Source organism: Canis lupus, chromosome 4, assembly GCF_048164855.1.
Source record: "Canis lupus baileyi chromosome 4, mCanLup2.hap1, whole genome shotgun sequence".
Lineage (NCBI taxonomy): Eukaryota > Metazoa > Chordata > Mammalia > Carnivora > Canidae > Canis > Canis lupus.
This window is the reverse complement of record NC_132841.1, coordinates 20,397,251-20,424,221: the sequence shown is the minus strand read 5'-3', so window position 1 is coordinate 20,424,221 and position 26,971 is coordinate 20,397,251. Positions and strand designations below refer to the sequence as shown.

The window sequence follows — 26,971 nt, the reverse complement described above, 5'->3', positions numbered from 1 at the left end:
AAATATGTTAAATAGTTAAAAAATGAATAGATTGAAAACAAATAGCACAGGTAAAGAGCTCACAAACTGGCTGCAGTGGGGAATTGACAGTTCTAGTCACTAGATGATGGAATTTCTGAAATAAAAAATTAAGTTTAGAAATACTCATCAGGGCAGCCCAGGTAGCTCAGCGGTTTAGTGCCGCCTTCAGCCCCGGGTGTGATCCTGGAGACCTGGGATCAAGTCCCACATTAGGCTCCCTGCATAGAGCCTGCTTCTCCCTCTACCTGTGTCTCTGCCTCTCTCTCTGTCTCTGTGTCTCTCATGAATAAATAAATAAAATCTTAAAAAAAAAAGAAATTACTAATCGAATGTTTTGTTTAAAGATTTTTATTTACTCATGAGAGAGACACAGAGAGAGAGAGGGGCAGAGACACAGGCAGAGGGAGAAGCAGGCTCTATGCAGGGAGCCCGACGTGGGACTCGATCCTGAGTCTCCAAGATCATACCGTGGGCCAAAGGCAGCGCTAAACCGCTGGGCCACTGGGGCTGCCCTAAAAAAACTTTTTAGACCAAAAAGTTAAATTAGGCCAAGAGAATGGAAATAACTTTTTTTCCTTTACTTTCTTCTTTTTTGAGAGAGTGAGACAGGGAGAGAGTATGCATGCACAAGTATGGGAGAGGGAGAGAGAAAATCTTAAGCAGACTCCAGGCCCAGAATGGAGCCTGACTTGGGGCTTGATTTCACAACCCTGAGATTATGACCTGAGCATAAATCAAGAGTGAGTTTTGCTTAACCAACTGAGCCACCCAGGAGCTCCTAGAATGGAAATCACCTTTCAAAAAAATTAATTATTTTAAGATCTTATTTACTTATTTGAGGGAGAGAGAGTATGAGCAGAGGAGAGGGGCAGAGGGAGAGGGAGAAGCAGACTCCCCACTGAGCAGGGAGTCCTATGCGGGGCTCAATCCCAGGACTCTGGGATCATGACCTAAGTCCCTGGTAATCACTTTATTTTTTTATTTTTTATTTTTTCCTGGTAATCACTTTAAATTGCCACTTTTATATTACTTGTTTGCTATTTTGAGTCAAAGTTGTGGCACAAAAATTTTATTTTTATTTGTTAAGACTAAGAAAAAGATAAATTTATCATGTTTAAAAGGTAGTATTGGGGCACCTGAGTAGCTTAGTCCAATAAGTGTCTAGCTTCGACTTGGGTCATGATCCCAGGGTTCTGGGCTTGAGCCCTGGGCCTGCATCAGGCTCCCTGCATTGAGGAGTCTGCTTGTCCCTCTATTTCTGCTGCTCCCTCTGCTTGTGCTCTCTTGCTCTCTCTGTCAAATAAACCTTTATTAAAAAAATATTTAAAAAATATAAGGTAGTATTACAAGTCTACATAGGCATCTGGTTGACTCATTTGGTGAAGCATGTGACTCTTCATCTCAGGGTGTGAGTTTGAGCCCCACACTGGGTGTAGAAATTACTTAAAATCTTAGGGACATCTGGGTGGCTTGGTTGGTTGAGTGTCCAGCACTTAGTTTTGGCTCAGGTAGTGATCTCACGGGTGGTGGGATTGAGTGCTCAGTAGGGAGTCTGCTTGGGGATTCTCTCCCTCTGCCCCCTCCCTCCAGTCACATGCATACACACTCTCTCAAATAAATGTTTAAAAAAAATGAAATCTTGGGGCACCTGGGTGGCTCAGTCAGTTAAGTGTCTCCCTTCAGCACGGGTCATGATCCCAGGGTCCTGGGATTGAGCCCCATGTTGGGCTCTCTGCTCAGCAGGGAGCCTGCTTCTCTCTCTCCCTCTACCTGCTGCTCCACCTGCTTATGCATGCTGTCAGATAAATAAAATCTTTTTTTTAAAAAGCCTACATAAGAAAAAAATAAACTAAAAAATAAGCCTACATAGAAAAAGGAAGTCATGACAATACCTTGCACTCTTCCTTTCCAACCTGAGCCCAGAATGGCTCTGCAAAAGAAGGGTGGTGAAAAGAAGGCTGTTCTCTTGACCACAAGGTAGTGACCAGGAAACACACCCTTACCATTCACAAATATATCTATGGAGTGGGCTTCAAGAGCATGTGCCTCATCTACTTAGAGAAATCCCAAAATTTGCCCTGAATGAGATGAAAACTCCAGATGTGCACATTAACATTAAACTCAACAAAACTATGTAGGCCAAAAGAATTAGGAATGTCCCTCATTCTGTATCCAGTGAGGTGGTTCAGAAAACATAATGAGGATAAAGATTTATCAAAGAAGCTATATATTTGTTGGTTACCTATATACTATATAGATAACCACTTTGAAAATTCTGGCACCACTTTAAAAATCTAGCACCACTTTCAAAAATCTATACAATCAATGTGAATGAGAACTGACAACTGAATGTCAAATAAAGTTACAAAACCACCAAAAAAGGGGAGGGGGGAGTCATATAAGAAGCCAAAATAAGAGAGAATGCTCTTCTGTCAATCAAATGCTGGGAAAATTATCCAATAATTGAATATTCTAATTATCTAATAATTATCTAATACTTCTGAGAAGTCAGGAAAATAGGACTTATTCTAATGGCTGACATTTATTACAAATTGGTACAATCTGGGGATCCCTGGGTGGCGCAGTGGTTTGGCGCCTGCCTTTGGCCCAGGGCGCGATCCTGGAGGCCCGGGATCGAATCCCACGTCAGGCTCCCAGTGCATGGAGCCTGCTACTCCCTCTGCCTATGTCTCTGCCTCTTTCTCTCTCTCTGTGTGACTATCATAAAAAAACAAACAAACAAAAAAACAAATTGGTACAATCTTTCTGGAAGACAATTTCTATTAAAAGCTTTATTCTTGGGCAGCCTGGGTGGCTCAGCGGTTTAGCGCTGCCTTCGGCCCAGGGTGTGGTCCTGGGGACCGGGGATCAAGCCCCACGTCGGGCTCCCTGCATGGAGTGGAGCCTGCTTCTCCCTCTGCCTGTGTCTCTTCTGCCTCTCTTTCTCTGTGTCTCTCAAGAATAAATAAATAAAATCTTAAAAAAAAAAAAGAAAAGAAAAGAAAAAAACTTTATTCTTTGCCCTAATAATTCTGTTTTAGGAATTTATCTATAATGGAAATGATGCACAAAAATATTTATCTAAAAGGTCATTCACAAAAAAAATAAAAATAAATAAAAATAAAAGGTCATTCACAAAAGCATTTCTTGCAATTATAGTATCGTATAGCAAATAATGGAGCATATGGCAAATTAGATTAGCCTAAAATCACCTAAAAGTCTAAGGTGATTGTTTTAATAAATTAAGTTACATCCAGGTAATGTATCTCTCACATGGGAAGATGTTCACAACGTAATGTACAGTAGAAAAAATTGACTACAAAATAGAATTATACTTTTTAAATTTATTTTTTATTTTGTAGTAATCTCTACACCTATTGTGGGGCTGGAACTTATGACCCTAAGATCAAGAGTTGAATGCTGTACTGACTGAGCCAGCCAGCTGCCCCAGAATTACATTATTATAAGTTTTAAGCACGTATTATTACATTATTATAAGTTTTAAGCATGTGTGTAAATGTACATGTATAAAGGTTTGGGATGTTATATATTTAGGTGCTTGTTAATGGTGGATAAATATGTGTATGTTTAATTTTTTATTATCTATTTTTTTCTAATTTTTCTACACTGAGCATACATTTCTTTTGAGAAGTAAGGAAGTCTATTTTACAAAAATAGATTTTTGCTACATCAAAACAAAAAGGTTCTGGGGCTCCTGGCTGGCTCAGTGTGCAATACTTGATCTCAAGATTGTGTGTTTGAAAAAAAAAAAAAAAAAAAAAAAGATTGTGTGTTTGAGCCCCACGTTGGGTGTGGAGATTACTTAAAAATAAAATTTAAGAAAATAAATAAATTGGGGCACATGGGTGGCTCAGTTAAGTGTCTGACTTTAGCTCAAGTCATCATCTCAGGGTCCTGGGATCAAACCCCATGTCCCCACTCAGTGGAGAGTCTGCTTGTCCCTCTGCCCCTTCCCCTGTTCATGCTCTCTCAAATAAATTTTAAAAAATAATAATAAATAAAAATCTCTGTACAGTGAAGGAAACTACCAACAAAAGTAAAAAAACAGGGGCACCTGGGTGGCTCAGTCGGTTAAGCTTCTGCCTTCTGCTCAGGTCATGATCCTGGAATCCTGGCATTGAGCCCCAAGTCATGCCCCCTGCTTGGCACAGAGTCTGCTCCTCCCTTTGCCTCTCACCACACTCGTGTTCTCTGTCTCACGCTTACTCTCACTCCATCTCTCAAATAAAATCTTAATTTTAAAAAAAGAATGGCTAAAATAAACTCAAGAAACAAGTATTGGCAAGAATGTGGAGAGAAAGGTACCCTTGTGCACTGTTGGTGGGAATGCAAACCAGTCATTGTGGAAGACCGTATGGAAGTTAAAAATAAAATTATCATTTGATCCAGTAATTCCACTACTGCATATTTACCCAAGGAATACAATACAAGGAATACATGTTGAATCCCTAAAACTTTAATTCCAAAAAATGTATGCACACCTATGTTTATTGCAGCATTATTTAGAATAGCCAAATTATGGAAGCAGCCCAAGTGGATAAAGAAGATGTGAGGGATACACACAGGAATATTATTAAACTGTTAAAAAAAAAAATCTTGCCATTTGAAACAGCATAGATGGAGCTAGAGAATATAATGGTAAGCAAAATGAGAGAGAAAAATACCAAATGATTTCACTTATATGTGGAATTTAGGAAACAAAACAAATGAACAAAGAGGGAGAATAAAAGAAACCAGAATAAAAAACCACCAAAAAAAACCCCACAAAACCAGAGTCCACTATGGGGAGCAAAAGATGGCTTTAGTGGAGGTAAATGGGGGGGATGTGGGTGAAGCAGGTAAAGGGGATTAGGAGTATATTTATCTTGATGAGCACTGAGTAATGTATAGAATTGTTGAATCTCTATACACCTGAATCTAATTTAACACTGTATGTTAACTATCCTGAAATTAAAATAAAATAAAAATTTTAAAAAGTAAAACTTCTTTTAAAGATAGATGATTTAATTAAAAATAGCTCAGTTGGATAGTTTATGCAATTTGAAAATTATTATATTGATGAAAATCTAGAACTTAATACTAAATTTGCTTATCAAATTTTTATTCCTAAAACAAATTTTTTCTATGACTATGAGCATTTATATTTTTATTATGTTTCATCAACAACAAATTTACCAAAACACTAAAAAGAAAATAATGATCATGCTTTGAAGTTTAGAAAAATGCCTTTATTTTATTTTTATAAGAATCCCTTTGGTAGGTAAAGCATCTCTTCATTTTAAGATTAGAGGTAATAAGTAAAAAGTCAAATATCTTGCCTAGTGCTAGGAGATAGTTTTTCCTTTCTGGTATCCTACCTGGAAATAGACAAGAAATAGAATTTAAAAAATACTCATGATCCACCTATACTGTACTATTTTGGTATTAATAACATAACTTCACAGTGGGAAGAACTTGGAAATATTTTACAAACTGACCCTTTGCTTACAAGGTTGTTTTTCAGCTGGTGGTATTATGATATAATTCTATTAGTAATATCATTTTTTATTTCATTAGATTTTCATCATTGCTATAATTTGAGAGCACTACTAATGATAGGAAATATATATTTATATATTTATATATTTTCTATCATTAGTAGTATATATATATTAGTAGTATATATATAGTATACTATATATATTAGTATGTATAGTATACTTATACATTAGTAGTATATATATATGTGTATATATATATATATGCATATTCTTTCACATTTAAGTTTCTACTTTTTTTTCAGGTATGACTGCAGTTATCTGTACTTACCCTCTTGATATGGTGAGAGTACGCCTAGCTTTCCAGGTGAAAGGGGAACACACTTATACAGGAATTATTCATGCATTCAAAACAATTTATGCAAAGGTATTTCACATTTACTTTTCTCATCTGTCTTGTTTTATTTTTTAATATAAGCTCTGTGCCCAACATGGGGCTTGAACTCTTGACTACAAGATCAAGAGTCTTAAGTCTTAAGCTCTGCTGAGCCAGCATGTGCCCCTTTAATGTGTCCTTTTATATTTAGAAAAATATTTTGAATGTTATTTAAACTTTTATTTATGGATGATATTAATGATTAATGATTATGATACATCTATGTTTCAGGATGGGTCCCAGAGTAATTTTTTTTCTCTTGTAACATATGCTTTTGCTTTTTGATGTTAATAATGATAAGCACAATGTAATCTTAATCTCACTTCTAATTTTTCTTCATTCAAAAGGAGGGCGGTTTCCTTGGATTTTACAGAGGCCTGATGCCCACCATATTAGGAATGGCTCCATATGCAGGTATTTTGAAATTTGGCAGAATCTTTAGTTTTTCCTAAGAATGATTTTTTAAATTTTAGCATTTTGTATCAAACCCCTATTCCATCTGGATTTGGTTTTTCCCTCCTTAAGGATAAACATTTGACCCAGCACCATTTATTAAATAGTCCCTCCTTTCCCCAGTGACCTATAGTGCTACTTCTAAAAATACTAATTGAGTACAGTTTTACAAGTCTTTATATTTGGTGGACAAGTCCCTTTACCTTATGCCTTTTTTTTTTTTTTTTAAGGAATGTAAGAACTATAAATACTCTATTCCATGCACGTTTTTGATTTTGCACAAAAACCCCATTAGGATTTTTTTTTAGTATTTTTATTTATTTATTCATAGAGACACAGAGATACAGAGAGAGGCAGAGACACAGGCAGAGGGAGAAGCAGGCTCCATGCAGGGAACCCGATGTGGGACTCGATCCCGGGTCTCCAGGATCACACCCTGGGCTGCAGGCGGCGCTAAACCGCTGCGCCACCAGGGCTGCCCCCCATTAGGATTTTGAATGAAGTTTTTACAGATCTTGGACATTTTTGTTAGGCATATTTATAGATACCATATAAGCTCTGCTGTGTCTTTTGGAAAATTACATTTTCAGTCTATTGCTTGATTTAATTTTATATCATCTTATAGCTAGTCATTATCCTACTTGTTGATTAATTATAGTCAGCCCCCATGTTACTTGTAGATGCTTCGGGGTTTCTGTGTGGGGAATTCATATTCTGTACAAATAATATCATTTTTCTATTTCCGTTCTAATCCTTATTTCCTTATTTATTTATGTTTATCTTAGCTACTGTAATAGCTAAGGACCTACGGTGCAGCAGTGAATAGAAGTGATGATACTGGGCATTTTGGCTCCTTAATGATTTTAAAGGGACTGTTTGTAATACTTCTTCACTTAGCATAATGTTCATGTATGGCATTAAGGAAGTTTTGGTAAGAATTTTTATCTGAATTGGTGTTGAATTTTATCAGACACCCTTTCCTGCATATATAGAGGTGATCATATAGTTTTCTCCCTTAATCTGTTAATACAATTGAAATTAATAGATGTTCTAAGATCAACCCAAATTGGTTATGACATAACGACCTTTTTATATCGCATTGAATCAAGTTTGCTAATTTTTTAAAGAAGTTTTACATCTGTATTCCTAAATGAGATTAGCTTGTAATTTTCTTTTCTTGTAATATCCTTGTGTGGTTTGGGAATCAAGGTTATATAGATCTCATAAATGAGTTGAAGAGTATTTTCTCATTTTCCATGTTCAGAAATAATCTCTAAAAACATTAGAATTATCTGTTTCTTGAAAGTTTTCATTGTGGATGATTTTTATTTTTAAATTTTATTATTTTTTAAGGATTTTATTTATTCATGAGAGACACAGAGAGCGAGAGGCAGAGACACAGGTAGAGGGAGAAGTAGGCTCCATGCAGGGAGCCTGATGGCGGGACTCGATCCCGGGACTCCAGGATCACACCCAGGGCCGAGGGCAGGCACTAAACAGCTGAGCCACCCAGGGATTCCATGTAGGACCATTCAGGTTTTTCTCTTTTGTGAACCATTTTTGGTAGTTCATACCTTTCTTCACCGTTTTCAACTTGACCCTTTGGTATTAGTTTTCAATTTTTTGGCAAAAGATTTCCCTTATTTTTCAAAGTTTTTTACATCTGCTCTATTGTGTCCCTTTTTTCATCTTTATTTGTTTTATCAGTTATTATATTTTGCAAAGAATCAGTTTTTTTTTTGTTTTCTTCTCTAGTCTACCTTTATTTTCCATTTCATTGATTCTTGTTCATTTCTTATCTCCTTCCTCAGTTTTATTCTTCAGTTGGATGCTTGCTTCATTCATTTTCAACCTTTGGATTTTTTTTTCCTAATGTAGGCCTTCGCCTCACCCTACCCCCCAAATCCTGCTTTAGCTGCATTACATGAGTTTATTATTTTACTGTTTTTACTTAAAATGTGGAAATTTTCAAACATATTCAAAAGTAGACAATAAAAGAGCCACCATTCACCTAGCACCTACCTTCAACAATGATCAAATCAAGACCAGTCTTGTTTCATCTATGCCCCTAAAAACTCTCCTTTTATCCCATATTGTTTTAAAGTCATTTTATTTCATCCATAGTATTTCAGGATTCAGCTCTCTATGCTCTTTTTTTAAAGCATAATCACACACCATTATGAACTTTTAAAAAAAATTCTCAGTATCATCTAGTATATTATCATTGTTCAAATTCCCACCTCCTCCCCTTAACTCATGATTAGTTTTTGGACATATCCAAGTTAATATTTGCCTAGTATATCTTTTTTCATCCTTTCATTTTCTACTTTTTCATGTCTTTATGTTTTAAGTATTTCTTTTGCAACCATTATGTAAGTGGTTATTTTTAAAAATCTGGTCTGTAAAATCTTTGTCAATTTACCCACCTAATAGTTGTGATTTTTCATACATTTGTACTTTCTATCCTTTGCTATTTGATTTCTACCTATGGCTTTTCTTTTCATGTTTTAAAATATTCCTGCCTTATTTTTCTGAACCCTTCCCTTACCATTCTTTTATAAATATGTAAATTTATTTTGCTCCATCCTATGGTTGGTGGCCTTTAATTATGACCCCATTACTTGATCATAATCTCTGAGTTTCAGACCCAGCGATTCCATCTTCTGCAGACCCAGTGGCATGATCCATCTCAATAGCTTTGTGGCTCTTGGCTTCATTATATAGAGTCACTTCACCACTCTCATGGGCCTACAACTCCCAAGTGGGCTCCAGCTTATGTTGTTGGAAGGCTGTAGTCCTCGGGTTCTCCTTTTCATCCTTTTTTGCAACAACAATAGCAATGACAAAGTCATTCAGAATACCTAGATTGCCATTATGTTGGAAGCAGAACTCTATAATTTTTTTGCTCTATTTTCTTCTCTAAGTTTTTTGTTTTTAAAATAGATTTTAACCTAATTATAGTATATATATAATTTTATTTCTCCATTTCTCAAACATTTTTCATATATTTGAATACTCTTCACAAATGTCATTTTTATTAGTTGTATCATATTTCACTGAATATTATTCCACATTTAGGTATTTCTGATTTTTCCAACGTACATTTAATTTGCTATGTATTTCCTCACTGTGAGCTTTTTCAAATTTTAGATTGCCTTTTATTTTTTGTTTTTTAAAGATTTTATTTATTTATTCATGCGAGACACAGAGAGAGAGAGAGAGGCAGAGACACAAAAGAGGGAGAAGCAGGCTCCATTAGAGAAGGAGCCTAATGTGGGACTCCATCCCAGGCCTCCAGGATCAGTCTGATCTGAAGCTGGCACCTGAGCTGAAGATGGCACTAAACCACTGAGTCACCCATGCTGCCCTAGATTAAGTCTTTTAAATAGATTTCCCAAATATAAAAGTATATGAATATTCTATAATTGTATGCCATCAATTCAAATACTATATTATATAAGAATTTTGTATAAAGAATAAATGCATATATTGAGGTATTCTCCTCGACTGAATTTTTGTTAGTGCTTGTTTCTTGTTAAGTATAGAGCATATTTTGGGATCCCTGGGTGGCGCAGCGGTTTGGCGCCTGCCTTTGGCCCAGGGCGCAATCCTGGAGACCCGGGATCGAATCCCACATCGGGCTCCCGGTGCATGGAGCCTGCTTCTGTCTCTGCCTCTCTCTCTCTCTGTGACTATGATTAAAAAAAAAAAGTATAGAGCATATTTTAAATATATTTTAAAATTTAATAGGTATCAAGTTACCTTGAGTATAGTTGATAGGATTCCTTGAATTCTATTCTTGATTTTGTGAAAGTAAGACTTTAATGGGTCTATTATAAAATCATGTATGGGATCTCTAGGTGGCGCAGCGGTTTGGCACCTGCCTTTGGCCTAGGGCGCGATCCTGGAGACCCAGGATCGAATCCCACATCGGGCTCCCGGTGCATGGAGCCTGCTTCTCCCTCTGCCTGTGTCTCTGCCTCTCTCTCTCTCTCTCTCTCTCTGTGACTATCATAAATAAATAAAATTTAAAAAATAAAAAAATAAAAATCATGTAAATGTTCAGCACACGCCAAGTGTGTATTATTGATAATTTAATATTTATTAGATTTCACTAATTCATATTGGATTTCGTGATCCAATATGAACATTTCTCTCATGGTAACAACTCTTCATTCGAGACAAAATTAGACACTGAGTTAAAAAAAAATTTCTTTGTCACTTCTGAAGTTTTCACCTTTATCTTATCATGATCATTATTGTAAATATAAGTTGTCATATTTACTTGTAATTATTAATCATGAATTTAACTTTTACTCATGCGAAACCTTGGAAAACTACTTAATTCTATTAATACATAAGATGGCATTTATAACCAACTCTGCCTTTATTCAGTAAACTACAGCATATATTAGCGTGTGAAAACCATGCCTATAATTTTTATAGGTAGTTATTTTGTCATCTCTAGGTTATTTATAAACATTAATTAAACCTTTTTCTTTTAGATTAAGCCAAACATCAGAAATCAGGAAATGTATAGTTTGTTTCTTGAGTTAATTGTTTATTATGAAGAATGGTGTCTTTTCATGGTTCATGTAATGTTAAAAGCATTGTGGTGAATTTATATTTTGTTTTTCAGGTGTTTCATTTTTTACTTTTGGTACCTTAAAGAGTGTTGGGCTTTCCCATGCTCCTACCCTTCTTGGCAGACCTTCATCAGACAATCCTAATGTCTTAGTTTTGAAAACCCACATAAACTTACTTTGTGGTGGTGTTGCTGGAGCAATAGCACAGACAATATCGTAAGTCTCTTCATCAACTTAATTCAATCAAATTGCAATTTCTCAATCTTGATTTTCAGTGTCAGTTAAATCATTTTATTTTTTCTAATTATTAAAACACAGGATCCCTTGCAAAATATAAGCAGTAATCTAATACATTTTTCCAGATGCACCTGCACTTTAAGCATATTACAAATAATTAGATGCCATGTTGACCAGATTAGTTTGAACCTATCAAAATTTTTGTGGATTCATATAAAAGAAAGAGGGCCACCTGGCTGGCTCAGCTGGTAGAGTCTGCAACTCTTGATCTTGGAGTTTTAAGTTCAAGCCCCATATTGGGTGTAGAGATTAGTTAAAAATAAAATCTTTAAAACAAAATTTTTTTTAATGAAAGAAAAAAAAGTAAGCTATAAAGAATTACTAATTATAGTCTTCATATTTTCTTATGAATTTGCCTTTATGGGTTTTTGAAATTTGAGTCATTTGTGTGTGTGTGTTTGTGAAAGAGAGAGAGAAAGAATGAGAGAGAGAGTGAAGGAGAGGAGGCACTTTCTGGCACTAAATCTTGAAGGCCTCCTTTGTGCCAGGCAGTGTACTAGGCTTTGAGATACATGCTAAAGGAAAAACAAAGTTATTTTCTCAACAAGCCTGTATTCTTATTAAGACAGTGGCAATACAGTGGAGTTATATATTAATATAAGTTGTAGTGGGAATATAGATAAAGGTATTACTATATTTTAATTTGGAAAGGTGACTTCCAAGAATTTCCCAGCCCAAGAGAGATTGAGTAGATGAGATAAAAAGAGGCTGGAACACTTGCAGGAGCTTTTCACGAACATGAAGAAAAGCTTTCTGTGACTGAGGAGTATCCTGAGAAACAGGAAGTAATAGTGTCACAAAGACAAAAAAGAGTATCCAATGAAAAAGAAAAGTCAAAGTAAGATAAATACTGAAACATAAGGTGTTTATTGGACTTTACAATTAAGGATTGCCTTTGTGAAACGAGATTCAGTGTACTTGTCTGTAGAAGCAAATCATACTAGGTTGAAGGTAAAGAAGAAAAGGTATATTGGTTTATTTTTGAAAACCTGGCTGTGGGGAGAGGGGCCGGGAGGACCCGGTAGGGGGTGAGGGGTGGTGGTCGGGGGGGTTGGAAGCGCGGGAAGTCCCCAAGTCCCCAATGTAGCCCCCTCGTGAGCTCGCGGTATTTTCCTTAAATGATCGAGCTCCGCTTGGCACAGCTGACCTGGAGCCTGAGAGGATTATGAAAACGTGTGGGTAAAAAAAAAAAAAAAAAAAAAAAAAAAAAAAATAGGGATCCCTGGGTGGCGCAGCGGTTTAGCGCCTGCCTTTGGCCCAGGGCACGATCCTGGAGATTCAGGATCGAGTCCCACGTCGGGCTCCCGGTGCATGGAGCCTGCTTCTCCCTCTGCCTGTGTCTCTGCCTCTCTCTCTCTCTCTGTGACTATCATAAAAAAAGAAAAAAAAAGAAAAAAAAAAAAACAAAAACGTGTGGGGTAAGGTGGGGCTGGGGACCGGGGCGGGGAGGCAGGGAGGCAGGGAGGCGGGGGCGGTTGGGGAGGCCCCTGCCCGGTAGCTGCGAGCCCCGGTCGATGATGACGTGACCACTGCGCAATCTGAGTTCTAGGAACCAGATGATGGAGTGGATGCTAAGAGCCGACTGAGACCTCCGGGGGGGGAAAAAATGAAAACCTGGCTGTGGAACCTTGCACATTTATAGAAACATGATCACTTTCCATCTGTTCTGATTCTCTTCTTGCTTTTACTGCCTTTCTTTGCTACTCACTTCTAATTTAGATTCTTAAGATCTGCCTTTTTTCTCTCACTTCTTTTCTTAAGCTATATACTATACCTGTTGACTCTTACCAGGTCCAAAGACTTCCTCTCAGTCCTTTTGCTTCCTTGCAATTGTTCTAATTCTGGGTTTTTTGTCACAGTACCCTCTCTTGGCGATCAACTTTCCCAGCCTTCGCTTTTCAGTTTTCAGGTGTCCTGCTGATTCATGTCCTCCTCTTCCTACCTATCCATGCTGATTTTTTTTAAGGCCCTTGCCTGTGTTTAATCCTCTTCTCTTCCTATAAATATCTAGAATAGTTCATCTATCTTTACGGTTTCAGTGGTCACTTCTGCACAGATAACAAATTCTATTTAAGTCTCCCATTACTGTCTCTCCATTACTTCTGTAGCAGGCTCTTGGATGTTTCTACTTGGACTTCTGCCATCAGTGCAACTTCATAGTTCAGACATTACTTGTCTTTCTCCTGGTGACAATCCTCAGCTCCTAGCTTTACTGTTTGTTACTATAACCATGAACCTTCTAGCCCTGGAAATACCTTGAAATCAATTTTCATATTGTACGTTTTCAATTATCATTCTGTCTTGTTTTTTACTGTAGAATACTGCCTAGAGTGCCTTTTTTCTTTCTTTCCCATTGTTATTTCCCTTGTTCTACTCCTTGTACCTGGTCTTCTTACATTCTCTCCTTTCTACTATCCAATTCCTTGTACTCACATATATCTTTTCTCTGAAACTGAATCTTTCGGGTTGAGGTTTTTGTCCCTTAATTCCCATAAAGTTTCTTCCTCTTACAACCTTCATTAAAAAATAATTCCTGGAGATGCTTTTAAAATGTATATGGCACTTCAGTGATTGGTAATGTTATTTCTTAAGCTGTTTGGTTAAAAAATGTAGTTTCTTTTTAATTACAACATTTCATTGTAAATATAAATGTATATAAAAGTATTTACTGTTTTTGTTGTGTATCACTTAGGTATATATTAAGTTACCACGGAGATCTTTGAATAGGAAAGTAGAAAGTAGCTCTGTGATACTGGAGAATGTCTCTAAGATTCAATTTTCTTTTTCTTTTTTTTAAGGTTTTTTTTTTTTTTTTAAGATTTTACTTATTTATTCATGACAGACTCAGAGAGAGAGAGAGAGAGAGAGGCAGAGACACAGGCAGAGGGAGAAGCAGCCTCCATGCAGGAAGCCTGGTATGGGACTCGATCCCAGGTCTCCAGGATCACACCCCCGGCCAAAGGTGGCGCTAAACCAGGGCTGCCCAAGATTCAGTTTTCTTTCTTTCTTTTTTTTTTTTTTAAAGATTTTATTTTTTTATTCATAGACAGAGAGAGGGGCAGAGACAGAGGGAGAAGCAGGCTCCACGCAGGGAGCCCGATGTGGGACTCGATCCCGGGTCTCCAGGATCACACCCCAGGCTGCAGGCGGCACCAAACCGCTGCGCCACCGGGGCTGCCCAAGATTCAGTTTTTTTTTTTTTAATAAATTTTTATTTATTTATGATAGTCACACACAGAGAGAGAGAGAGAGGCAGAGACACAGGCAGAGGGAGAAGCAGGCTCCATGCACCGGGAGCCCCACGTGGGATTCGATCCCGGGTCTCCAGGATCGCGCCCTGGGCCAAAGGCAGGCGCCAAACCGCTGCGCCACCCAGGGATCCCAAGATTCAGTTTTCTTAATGTTGGGATAATAGTACCTAGTTCATGCAGTTTTGAAGATGGAATGAGATAATTTACATAAATTGTTTAGCACAGAACCTAACACAGGTAGTTAATATTAGCAAAATTAAAGGAATTTTAAAAAATCACCTGGGGTCACACTCCTAAAAAGAGGCTACTTTTATGTATTTCATTTCAGGTAATTTTTTTACATAGAATTTTCTATCTTCTAAATTCCGTATCTGTAATTGTTTATTTTTGCCCATAAGGAAACATTTTTGTTGGTCTACTGTATACAGGGGGACTTGCTGAATAACTCTTAGAGTAGTAGTTCTCAACTAGGGGTGATTTTGCTTCCAGTGGACATTTATTAATGTCTGGAGACAATATTGGCTGTCAAGCTGAGGGTATGCTACTGGCATGTAGTAGGTAGAGGCCAGGGATGCACTTAAACATCCCACAGTGCACAGGATAGACCCCCATAGCTAAGTATTACCTAACCTAAAATGTCAATGACAAAGTTGAGAAACCCTGTCTTAGGGTTCCAACAATGAAAAATATCCAGTTTAAATCTTCAGAAAGTGGCATTTAATTTGGCCCCGAGGAATGAATAGAACTCTATATTGAAGTGATGAGAGAGAAGAATCATCTAACCAATGGACTCACATAAGCAAAAGCAAGATCTCTGTATTGCTAGTTGATTTATTCATGTGCTTATATACTCCTAGATTAGACAATAAAGGCATAAGAATGCATTCTTTCCTAAGGAAATAATATATAGGACTTTGTAATCAATAATTGTTGAATAGAACACTAAAAGTCATTTTTAAGTCCTTTTGCCTTTTTCTTCTTTTAGCTACCCATTTGATGTAACTCGTCGGCGAATGCAGTTAGGAACTGCTCTTCCAGAATTTGAAAAGTGCCTGTAAGTTCTCTATGTCATTGATCATTTTCTTTAGGAAATGTAATGTTTAAAGTAACCCCACTCCTGGTACCAAAAAAAAAATAATAAAATAAAATAAAGTAAGTAGGGAGATAGGACTGTGGTCTTACCAGTAGTCTAGATATTATTATGAAATAGTGTTGTCAGTGAATGTTACAGACATAGTCCAAACAGAATAGATGTATTAATAAGCCCGGCAATTCTGTACATAGTGCTTGTACTTGGAATGAAGTGTTGCTTTATTGTGAATTTTCAGCTTATTTTTTTACACTTTGCTTCCAAAAACTAGTCAAGATGGCATTTTGGCTTCTTTTAGAAATGCTATTATGGGGGCACCTCGTGGCTCAGTTGGTCAAGCATCTGCCTTTGGATCATGATTCCAGAGTCCCAGGATTACATAGGGCTCCTTGCTCAGGAGGGAGCCTGCTTCTCATTATGCTCCTCCCCTTGCTCATGTGCTTCTGCATGTGTGCTCTCTCTGTCTCAAAATCTTTTAAAAGAAAAAACTCCTTTATAAAAAATTTAAAATGCTATTACGGATTTTGAAATTGTCTCTTCATGAGTGGGTATAAAGGTGTCATCATATAACCATTGTCTTTCAGTACCATGTGGGAGACTATGAAGTACGTCTATGGACACCATGGAATTCGAAGAGGATTATATCGTGGTTTATCTCTTAATTACATTCGCTGTGTTCCCTCTCAAGCAGTAGCTTTTACAACATATGAACTTATGAAGCAGTTTTTTCACCTCAACTAAAGAAAATCATGATTTTTTTTTTCCTTAGTAAAATCTCCGAGGGAGAAATAAAATGTTACTTTAATTTTAGGGAGAATATTACTTGAAGGGGGATATTTGCCTTGTCACAGGAACCACTGCTATTTTAATACTTGATTTTTTTATTCATCACAAATCAAAAGTGCTTACTGTGCTTTTTGATGCCAAAAGTTATACCTTAGAACGTTGAAAAAATTCCTAAGCTGATGCTGGCTAATCAGTGACGTTATTTGAAACTGTTTTAAAGTGTTATTTGCAAGTAGAACAAACTTAAAATGGGATTCAAGAGCTTGCTATTAGCTTTATCATGCTTTAATTCCAAGCTTTATTTATGATCATGATTTCAAAGACTCTAACATTGGTTATTATTATTATTATAATAAATAGGCTTGGTTATATTGCAGTAGAATAATGAAAACTGAATTTTTAAGTCATATAAAACATAGCTTAGGGGGCCACCGGGCTGGCCCACCCAGAGGAGCATGCAACTCTTAATCTTGGGGTCATAATTTTGAGCCCACTTTGGGTGTAGAGATTACTAAAATAAAAAAAAATAAATTTAAAAACCTGTAGCTTAGAAGCCAGCATTGAAGATTATTCTTATCTCTCTTCTCTTAACTCTGCTCCACTGCATAGAAGGACTGACAGTTTTTCTCTGTTTTTAAATAAAATAAATGTTGTATTTAAAAATTAGTCTTGTAGAAACTCAACAATAAATGAAGAATTTTCAGGTATTGCTCAACTGTTATTTCTAGGGACTATGACTGACTTAAATTTGTTTTTAAAAGTCAATGTATTCTTCAAAAGCAGTAATAATAAATACTGAATATCTTTGCTTTCAAAACAGATTAGCATTATAGATTTGTTTTTGTTAGGTCATTTGGTATACACTAGGAAATTTAAATGGACTGTGAAATATCCATTAATATAGATGTGAATGTCAAAGAATGTTTCTAAGGTATTTTATCATGATACATTGACTAGTTCTTCCATGTAAAATAATTTTAGTGCAATATAAACTTAAGTAGAAACGTAAAACATGATTTAATTGTTATTCTTCATATTAAAATAGTTTAAAATATAAGAATTCCATTTATTGTGTTTAGAACACTTTTTATCTTTTATTGTAAGCATGACAGAAATGGGAAGGGAACAATTATAATTCTGTCCAGAAGTAGTGATTTGTAGAATTGATGTGATTTTTTTTTGATCAATGCAAACTATTTTAATTGCTCTAACTTTATAATTTTTGTATTGAGGTAAAATTGACATATAACAATATATTAGTTTCAGGTGCACAATGTAATGATTCAATATTTGTATTTACTGCAATATAATCACCACAATAAGTCTAGTTACCATCTAATTGATGTATTAGAAAACTAAGTTGAAAGTGTTATTTCTGCTTCAGATTTTGTCTGCATAAAAGATTTTTTGTCATGCATTGGTAAAAATTAGATGAACTGGTTTCATTTTCAAAGTCTTTATTTTAAAATAAATATGTATCTTTGTATGATTTGTAAGTGTACCCACAGGTAGAAATATATGTGTTCTTAAAACTATTTTGTATATTTTCATTCCTGGGCTACATTGTAGCTAAATATTGTTATCAAATCTCAAGATAATTTAAATGTATAAAATAAGTATCTCAGTTATGTTATCAATAAAAGAGAACTGCAAATATTTTTTTAAATAAAAATTTACATTCTATGTCTGTTATAGAATACATAGGATATTAAAAATAAATTTTAGGGACGCCTGGGTGGCTCAGTGGTTGGGCATCTGCCTTTGGCTCAGGGCATGATCCTGGATTCCCAGGATCAAGTCCCACATCGGGCTCCTGTGTGGAGCCTGCTTCTCCTCCTTCTGCCTGTGTCTTCGCCTCTCTTTCTGTGTATCTCATGAATAAATAAGTAAAATCTTTAATAAATAAATAAATTTTATTTATATTTTGACATTCTCTTTTTTTTAACTATTCACATTATTTTTAAAAACTTCACATTATTGAAGTACAAATGCTAAACATAAGTAGTCACAACAGAAGAATATTTAAAATAATGACTATATTTATATCTGATTTATTTCAGATTCATAACCCAAAGTGTATCTTGCTAGGCTATCTTCCAATGAAGATCAACTATTTTTTTAGTATTTTATTTTTTCATGAGAGACACAGAGAGAGAGACAGAGACATAGGCAGAGGGAGAAGCAGGCGCCAGACAGGGAGCCTGATGTGGGACTTGATCCAGGGACTCCAGGATCACGCCTTGGGCCAAAGGCAGGCGCTAAACCGCTGAGCCACCCAGGCGTCTCAAAGATTGACTTTTTCTGTTTTGATTTCCATTGTTACTGTTCCTGCCCTTTGTGGGAATAGTCCTTTGATCTCTAAAATGGGACAGTGGTCTGGTCTTAGGGATTGGTAAGTGAAGTACCACTCCGAGCTCTCAAGGGTATGGAGTTAGAAAGGTATATATGATAGTATCTTACCCTAATACCTCTCTGGATATTCAACATCCATTTATTCAGCACCCATTGTGTGTCAGGCATTATGTCAGCATTATGGAGAACTTACCTTGGGAGGGCTATTAGCTGTGTACTTAAAGTCTGATTTGTATGTCCAATAGTATCTAACAGCAGGTATTTCTCTAATAGAGTATGTACTACACTTTATGGTAACTGTTTACCTATGTTGCCCCAATTGTTTCTCACAGGGGCAGAGCTCTGCCTTCATATTCCCTATCAGGAGCACAGGGTTTGGCACCATAATAGGGACTCAGTGATGTTTGCTAAAGAAAGATGGCGTGGTCTCTGTTTTTGGAGACATTATGTTCAGTAGAGAGAAATAAGGCACAAACATTCCCTGGGAAGAGCAATTTGAAAAATTCATTCATTTGGTTTTATAGAAATGAACTGAACACTTTACACAATTGCTCACAGCTGTTCTTTGAATAAGACACTGAGGCCCTAGACATCAATGACAACATATATTTGTCATGTGTATTTCCTGAGGACTTACTATGTTTCATGGTTTGTTTTATGCACTTTTGATGCTTTAGCTCTACAACAGCTATAGGATAGGTACTATTTAATATTCCTTTTTTTACGGATGGAATAATGGAAGTCCAACGAGATCAAAAAACTTGCTCAAATTCATACAGTAAGTGGTGGATCTAGGATTCAAATTCAGACAGTCTAAATCTACAGCCTACTCTACTAGTCATAATGCTAGTAATGCATTGTACTTCAATGCAGTAGTATCCTATCCAGATGGAATTCTAATGTCAAATTTGAACATGTCTACAAACATAAACTAATAAAAAATTATAATTTATGGAAAGCGCTTATTAAATAAGTAGATTACATGATAAAGAATAATTGTCAGGTGTAAAGACCAGAAAGCTACTTTAGAATGGTCAGGGTAAAGTTTGATATGCTATACTTTAAACTGACACATGAAGGATAAAAAGGAAATAGCCATGCAGGGTTGTGGGGGAAGAATGGCCCAGGTGAAGAGAAGAGCTTCAGACAAGAAAAAGCTTGGCTTGACATGGGAATTGTCAAAAGTCTACTGTGAATGAAACACTGTGAGTGAAGGAGTAGCCACAAGCAGTATTGGAGAAGTAGACAAAGGCCAAGTCACAGAGGGCTCTACATGATACGGTAATCATTTTGTCTTTTATCCTAAATGCCATGGGAAATGCTTCAAGGTTTTCAGCAGGGAAATAAAATTGTCTGATAATGTTTTTACAGAGATTGCTCTACTGGGGCACCTGGGTGGTTCAGTGATTGAGCATCTGCCTTTGGCTCAGGTCGTGATCCTAAGGTCCTGGGATTGAGTTCTGCTTTAGGCTCCCCACAGGAAGCCTGCTTCTCTCACTGCCTGTGTTTCTGCCTCTCTCCCTCTCTCTCTCTCTCTCATTCTGTGTCATGAATAAATAAATAAAACTCGTTAAAAATTTTTTTTACAAAAGATTGCTTTGTCAACAAAGTTTGCAGTTAAAACAGAAATCAACAAAATTTAAGACAATAGAGAAAATAACAAACGCCAAAATTGGTTCTTTGAAAAAGATCAACTAATTGATAAGCTCCTAGCTAGACTGATAACTAAAAAAGAACATAAATTGCTAATATCAACTAAAGAGAGGACATCACTATGGATCCTACAAATATTTAAAAGATAATAAGGATTTCTAAATAACTCTTTGCTAAAGAATTTAACAACTTAAGTGAAATGGACAGATGTCTTGAAAATTACAACCAAAACTACCATAAATAAAATCTGCATAGCCAATTAAGGAAATTGAATTTATCAAAAATTCTTCCACAAATAAACTCCAGTCTCAGGGCATCTGACTGGCTCAAGTTGGTGGAATGAATGAGACACTTCATCTTGTGGTTGTGGGTTCAAGCCCCACATTGAGTGTAGAGATTATGTTAACAAATAAAATCTTAAAAAAAAAAAACAAAAAAACCTCCAGGCTCAGATGTGAATTCTAATGCACATCTAAGAAAAAAAATAATTGGGACGCCTGGGTGGCTCAGTGGTTGAGCATCTGCCTTTGCTTCGGGTCGTGATCCTGGGTCCTGGGATCGAGTCCCTTGTCCGGCTCCCCACAGGGAGCCTGCTTCTCCCCCTGCCTATGTCTCTGCCTCTCTGTGTGTCTCATGAATAATAGATAAGATCTTTAAAAAAAAAAGTTTGGGAGATTTGTTTCTGCTTTTATATAGTCTTAGATAGCCATAACAGTTAGCCATGAAAAACCAACAACTAGCCCCGTACTAGCTGGTGAAATACTGAATGCTTTCCCCCTAATACCAGGTAGAAGGTAATAAGGATGTCCAGTGTCACGACTTCTACTTAACCAGTGAACATAGGTAAGAAAAATAAATAAAAAGCATAAAGATCAGAAAGGAAGAAGCAAAATTCCCTCTATTTGCAGATTACATGTTTACATATATAGAGAGTTTTTTTTTTTTAAGATTTTATTTATTTACTCATGAGAGACACAGGCAGAGGGAGAAGCAGGCTCCATGCAGGGAGCCCCACGTGGGACTCGATCTAGGGTCTCCAGGATCACGCCCTGGGTCGAAGGCAGGCGCTAAACCGCTGAGCCACCCGGGCTGTTCAAATATATAATTTAAATTTTTTAAAAACTTTTATTTGCCCCCCCCCCCACAAAATATTTCACTTTTTTCAGATTTTATTTATTTATTTGAGAAAGTGAGAGAACAAGTGGTGGAGAGAGGCAGAGGGAAAGAGAGAGAGAAGCAGACTCCCCACCAAGCAGGAATCCTGACTCAGGGCTCCATCCTAGACTCTGGGATCATGACCTGAACTGAAGGCAGATGCTTAACGTAGCCACCCAGTCCCCCCTAAAAGATTTATTTTTAAGTAATCTCTACACCCAATGTAGGGCTTGAACTCACAACCACAAGATCAAGAGTCACATACTCCACCAACTAAGCTACTCAGGTGCCCCTAAATACTTTAATGCACTTTTTTTTAAAATTTTTTTTAATTTTTATTTATTTTTTTATTTATTTATGATAGTCACAGAGAGAGAGAGAGAGGCAGAGACACAGGCAGAGGGAGAAGCAGGCTCCATGCACCGGGAGCCTGACGTGGGACTCGATCCCGGGTCTCCAGGATCGCGCCCTGGGCCAAAGGCAGGCGCTAAACTGCTGCGCCACCCAGGGGTCCCACTTTAATGCACTTTTATGAGATTTTACTTTTAAGTAATCTCTACACCCAGGATGGGACTTGAACTCACCATCCTGAGATCGAGTTGCATGGTCTACTAATTGAGCCAACCAAGCAACTCTGGAAAACAATTTAAGAGCAATTTCATTTATAGGTACTTGGCTGGCTCATTTTGTAAAGCATGCAACTCTTTTTTTTTTTTTTTTTTTAAGTGGTAGGATACTAATTTTTTTTAAAGATTTTATTTATTTATTCACAAGAGACACAGAGAGAGAAACAGGCTCCATGCTGGGAGCCGGACGTGGGACTTGATCCTGGGCCTCCAGGATCACGCCCTGGGCCAAAGGCAGGCTCTAAACCACTGAGCCACCCAGGGATCCCAAGCATGCAACTCTTGATCTCAGGGTGGTGAGTTCAAGTCCTGTGTTGGGAATAGGATTTACAAAAAAAAAAAAAAAAATTCAGGAGTGCCTGGGTGGCTCAGTTAGTGTACCATGAAAGTCTTGATCTCTGGGTTGTGAGTTTGAGCCTCACATTGGGTATAGAGATTACTTTTTTAAAGACTTTATTTATTTATTTATTTGACAGAGAGAGCATAAACATGAGGACCAGAAGGAGAATGGAGAAGGAGAAGCAGACTCTCTACTGAGCAGGGAGCTTGATGTGGGGCTTGATCTCAGGACCCTGGGGTCATGACCTGAGTGGAAGGCAGACACTTAAGTGACTGGGTCACCTGGTGCACTGGGTCTAGAAATTACTTAAAAAAATAAAATCTTTAGGGGTGCCTGGGTGGCACAGTCAATGAAACGTATGACTCTTGGTTTTGTCTCAGGTTGTGATCTCAGGATTGTGAGATCAAGTCTGCATTGGGTTCCACACTCAGCTCAGAGTCTCCTTGAAGATTCTCTGTCTTTCTCCCTGCCCCTCTCACTCGTGCTCTCTTTCTCTCTAAAATAAATAAAGGGGATCCCTGGATGGCTCAGCAGTTTGGCGCCTGCCTTTGGCCCAGGGTGCGATCCTGGAGTCTCAGGATCGAGTTCCGCATCGGGCTCCCAGCATAGAACCTGCTTCTCTTTCCTCCTGTGTCTCTGCCTCTCTCTCTCTCTCTGTGTCTATCATGAATAAATCTTAAAAAAATAAATAAATGTTTAAAAAATAAAATAAATCTTTTAAAAAAATCTTTGGGGGTGCCTGCCTGGCTCAATAAGTAGAGCATGTGACTCTTGGTCTTGGGGTTGTAAATTGAAGCCCCATTTTGGGTGTAGAGATTACACAAAACATAAAATCTTAAAAATAATAGAATAAAACCTTTGAGAAAAAACACAAAAAATCTATAATAGCATCAAAAATGTAAAATATTTCAACTTAGTCAAAGGTGTGCAAGAGCTCTACACTGACAATTACAAAATATTGCTGAGAGACATTAAAGATCTGTATAAATGGAAAGATAACACATGTTTATGAATTAGAAGACTCTAGAGTGTAAAGAAATTTTTCCAAGTTGATTTATAGATCAAATGCAATCTCAACCATAATTCCCTTAGGCTCTTTTGTAGAAACTACAATCTGATTCTAAAATTTATACAGAAATTCAAACACCTAGAATACCCAAAGCAATCTTAAAAAAGAACAGAGACATCACTACCTGACCATATGACTTACTATAAAGCTGTAGTGATTATGACATTGAGGATCTGGCATAAAGATCAACAAACATCAAAAGAACAGAGAGCCGAGAATCAGACCTATACTTATATAGTCATTGGATTTAAGGGTGCCAAAGCAATCCTATGGGGAAGAAAAGTCTTTTTAACTAGTGCTGTTGGAAAAACTGGATATGCACATAGTGGGTGGGGAAGATTCAATCTCTACCTCATACCACACAGACAAATTCATTTGAGATGGATTGTGGACCTAAATGAAAAACAGAACAATGAAAGGCGCCTGGGTGGCTCAGTTGGGTAAGCATCTGCCTTCAGTTCAGGTCATGATCCCGGCGTCCTAGGATAGAACTCCCTGTCTGGCTCCCTGCTCAGTGGGGAGTCTGCTTCTCTTTCTCCCTCTGCTGCTCCCCTCTGCTCCTGCTCTCTCTCTCAAAAATGAATAAAATCTTAAAAAAAAAAAAAAAAAGAAAAAGAAAAGAAAAGAAAAGAACAATCAAGCTTCAAGAAGAAAACAGAATATCTTCATAACATGGGTTGGAAAAGACTCTTAGGTCACAAGAAGCAAAAAGCATGGAAGAAACATGGATAAATTAGACTTCAAAAAGACTTGAGCCTCTGTATATCTAAAGATCTTCTTACTAAGAAGATGAGTAAATGGGGTGCCTGGCTGGCTGAGTCAGAAGAGCATGCAACTCTTGATCTCGGTATTGTAAGCTCAAGCTCCATGTTGGGTGTAGAGAGTACTTAAAAATAAAATCTTAAGAAAAAAAAAAGATGACAAGCAAACCACAGAAGGGAGAAAATACTTGCAAACTTATCTGACAAAAGTCTTGTATCCAGAATTATACAAAGAATCTCTGTAACTCAATAATAAAAGAACAATGCAATTTTATTTTATTTTATTTTTTTAGAAGATTTTAAGTAATTTCTACACCCAACATAGCACCTGAACTTAAAACCTGAGATCAAGAATCCCGTGCCCTACTGAGTGAGCCAGGCAGGCACCCCAAGAACAATGCAATTTAAAAAAATAGGCAAAGGATTTGAACAGACATACTGCATTGAAAGGTGTAGAAATGATCAAGCATGTCAGATACAAAATAGTGTGTACTATATGATTCCATTTATATGGAGTTCTAGAATAGACAAATCTAATCTCTGGTGAAAAACAAAGGTAAAAAAACAGACTAGTTATTGCTTCTCTATTAGGGCATGAGAGAATTTTTCTGGGGTGATGACAACACACTCTTTATCTTAGTAGGGGTTTGTCTGGGCAGCCTGGGTGGCTCAGCGGTTTGGCGCCGCCTTCGGCCCAGGGCCTGACCCTGGAGACCCAGGATCTAGTCCCACGATGGGCTCCCTGCATGGAGCCTGCTTCTCCCTCTGCCTGTGTCTCTGCCTCTCTCTATCTATGTCTCTCATGCATAAATAAATAAAATCTTAATAAATAAATAAACATGTTTGTCAAAATTTAATAAATGGTACACATAAGAGCTGTGTATTTTTAAATGTAAATTTAAAAATTTTAGGGGCACCTGGGTGGCTAGTGGTTGAGCATCTGCCTTTGGCTCAGGTTGTGATCCAGGGGTCCTGGGATCGAGTTCAGCATCAGGCTTCTCACAGAGAACCTGCTTCTCTTTCTGCCTATGTCTCTGCCTTTCTCTGTGTGTCTCTCATGAATAAAGAAAATCTTAAAAAAAAATTTTTTTACACGTAAAATTTACATTAAATTTTAAAAGTACCGTAAAGAAATGTTGAACTTTAGCTAATGATATAATGATATTCATGCTAAAGTGTTTAGGAATGAAATGAGCTGATGCCTGCTATTTGTTAACACATTTTATTTTATTTATTTATTATTTATTTAACACATTTTATTTTATTTTTAATTTTTATTTATTTATGATAGTCACAGAGAGAGAAAGAGAGAGAGGCAGAGACATAGGCAGAGGGAGAAGCAGGCTCCATGCACCGGGAGCCCGATGTGGGATTCGATCCTGGGTCTCCAGGATCACGCCCTGGGCCAAAGGCAGGCACCAAACCGCTGCGTCACCCAGGGATCCCTATTTAACACATTTTAAAAAAACACCTTGAATTCATGGATATATAGAGGTATGGATAGATACACATGTGATAAATCAAAGATAGCAAAATGTTAATTATAAAATCTAGGTAATAGCTATATGGGAGTTCATTTTATACTTTCTTTTTAAAAAAATATTTTATTTATTTATTCATGAGAGACAGAGAGAAGCAGAGACATAGGCAGAGGGAGAAGCAGTCTTCCTGCAGGAAGCCTGATGTGGGACTCGATTCCAGGACTCTAGGATCACTACCTGAGCAGAAAACAGGCACTCAACCATTATGCCACCCAGGTGCCCCTCATTTTATACTTATATAATTCTGTACATTTGAGAGTTTTCATGATAAAATATTGGGGAAAGGGACTGAATTGCAGGGAGACAAAAGTGAAAGCGCATTTAAGAGTGTGCTGTGGCTTTTTATGTTAGAGATGATGATTAGATAGTGACTGTGGAAATGGAAAAGCATGAAGATCTCTTCATGCTTACTTTTAAAAAAATTTTATTTATTTTTTTGACATAGAGCACAAGCAGGGGGAGTGGCAGGCAGAGGGATAGGGAGATGCAGGCTCCCCGCTAAGCAGAGAGCCCAATATGGGGCTTGATCCTAGGACCCTGGGATCATGACCCAAGTAGAAGGCAGATGCTTAACTGCCTAAGTTACTCCAGTGCCCCATGAAGAGATTTAAGATAACTTTAAAGGCTGAATCTATAGGTCTGCCTATGGATTGGATGTGAGTAATAATAGAAAGGAATCAGGATAACTTCTGGGTTTCTGGCCTTATCTTCTCGGTGAATAGTGCTGAGAAGAATAGCAGGTCTGTGGATAAAATTTAAAATTCCATTTTGGCCATGTTATAATGAAAGACTCCCCTCGCCCCAAATATTTCTAAGTGTAGATATTAAGTATGTAGTTGGATTTTTGAATTCAGAGGAAAAGCCTTGCCTATATACATGAATTTGAGAATTGGCAAGAGAGAGATAGTATCTCAAACCATGAGAAGAGATGAAATAACTTAGGGAGTTGGTAGATGGAGAAATTTTTCTGGAACTGACCTCTGAGGACTTTCAACATTTAGAGATTGGGCAGAAAATGAAGAGACAGTAAAGGAGACTGAGGAGGGCCTGTGAGGT

The 26,971-nt window shown here is 37.1% G+C and overlaps 1 protein-coding gene and 1 non-coding gene across 4 annotated transcripts in view; both read left to right on the top strand.

The window, feature by feature from the left end:
* Window positions 1-18,346, top strand: part of SLC25A16 (solute carrier family 25 member 16) — a 43,678-nt gene extending 25,332 nt beyond the window's left edge. For 2 of the 3 annotated variants that reach the window (XM_072823353.1, XM_072823355.1), the window contains 5 exons: window positions 5,825-5,946; window positions 6,303-6,369; window positions 11,048-11,210; window positions 15,528-15,596; window positions 16,217-18,346. In XM_072823353.1, coding sequence (XP_072679454.1) covers window positions 5,825-5,946; window positions 6,303-6,369; window positions 11,048-11,210; window positions 15,528-15,596; window positions 16,217-16,373 — 578 coding nt within the window. In that variant the 3' untranslated portion in view covers window positions 16,374-18,346. Of the gene's footprint in view, window positions 1-5,824; window positions 5,947-6,302; window positions 6,370-11,047; window positions 11,211-15,527; window positions 15,597-16,188 lie in introns of all 3 variants that reach the window. The other variant, XM_072823356.1, reaches the window with a different exon arrangement.
* On the top strand, window positions 12,800-12,882 carry LOC140632802 (small Cajal body-specific RNA 18). Its single transcript, XR_012030487.1, has one exon.
* Window positions 18,347-26,971: the final 8,625 nt, after the last annotated feature.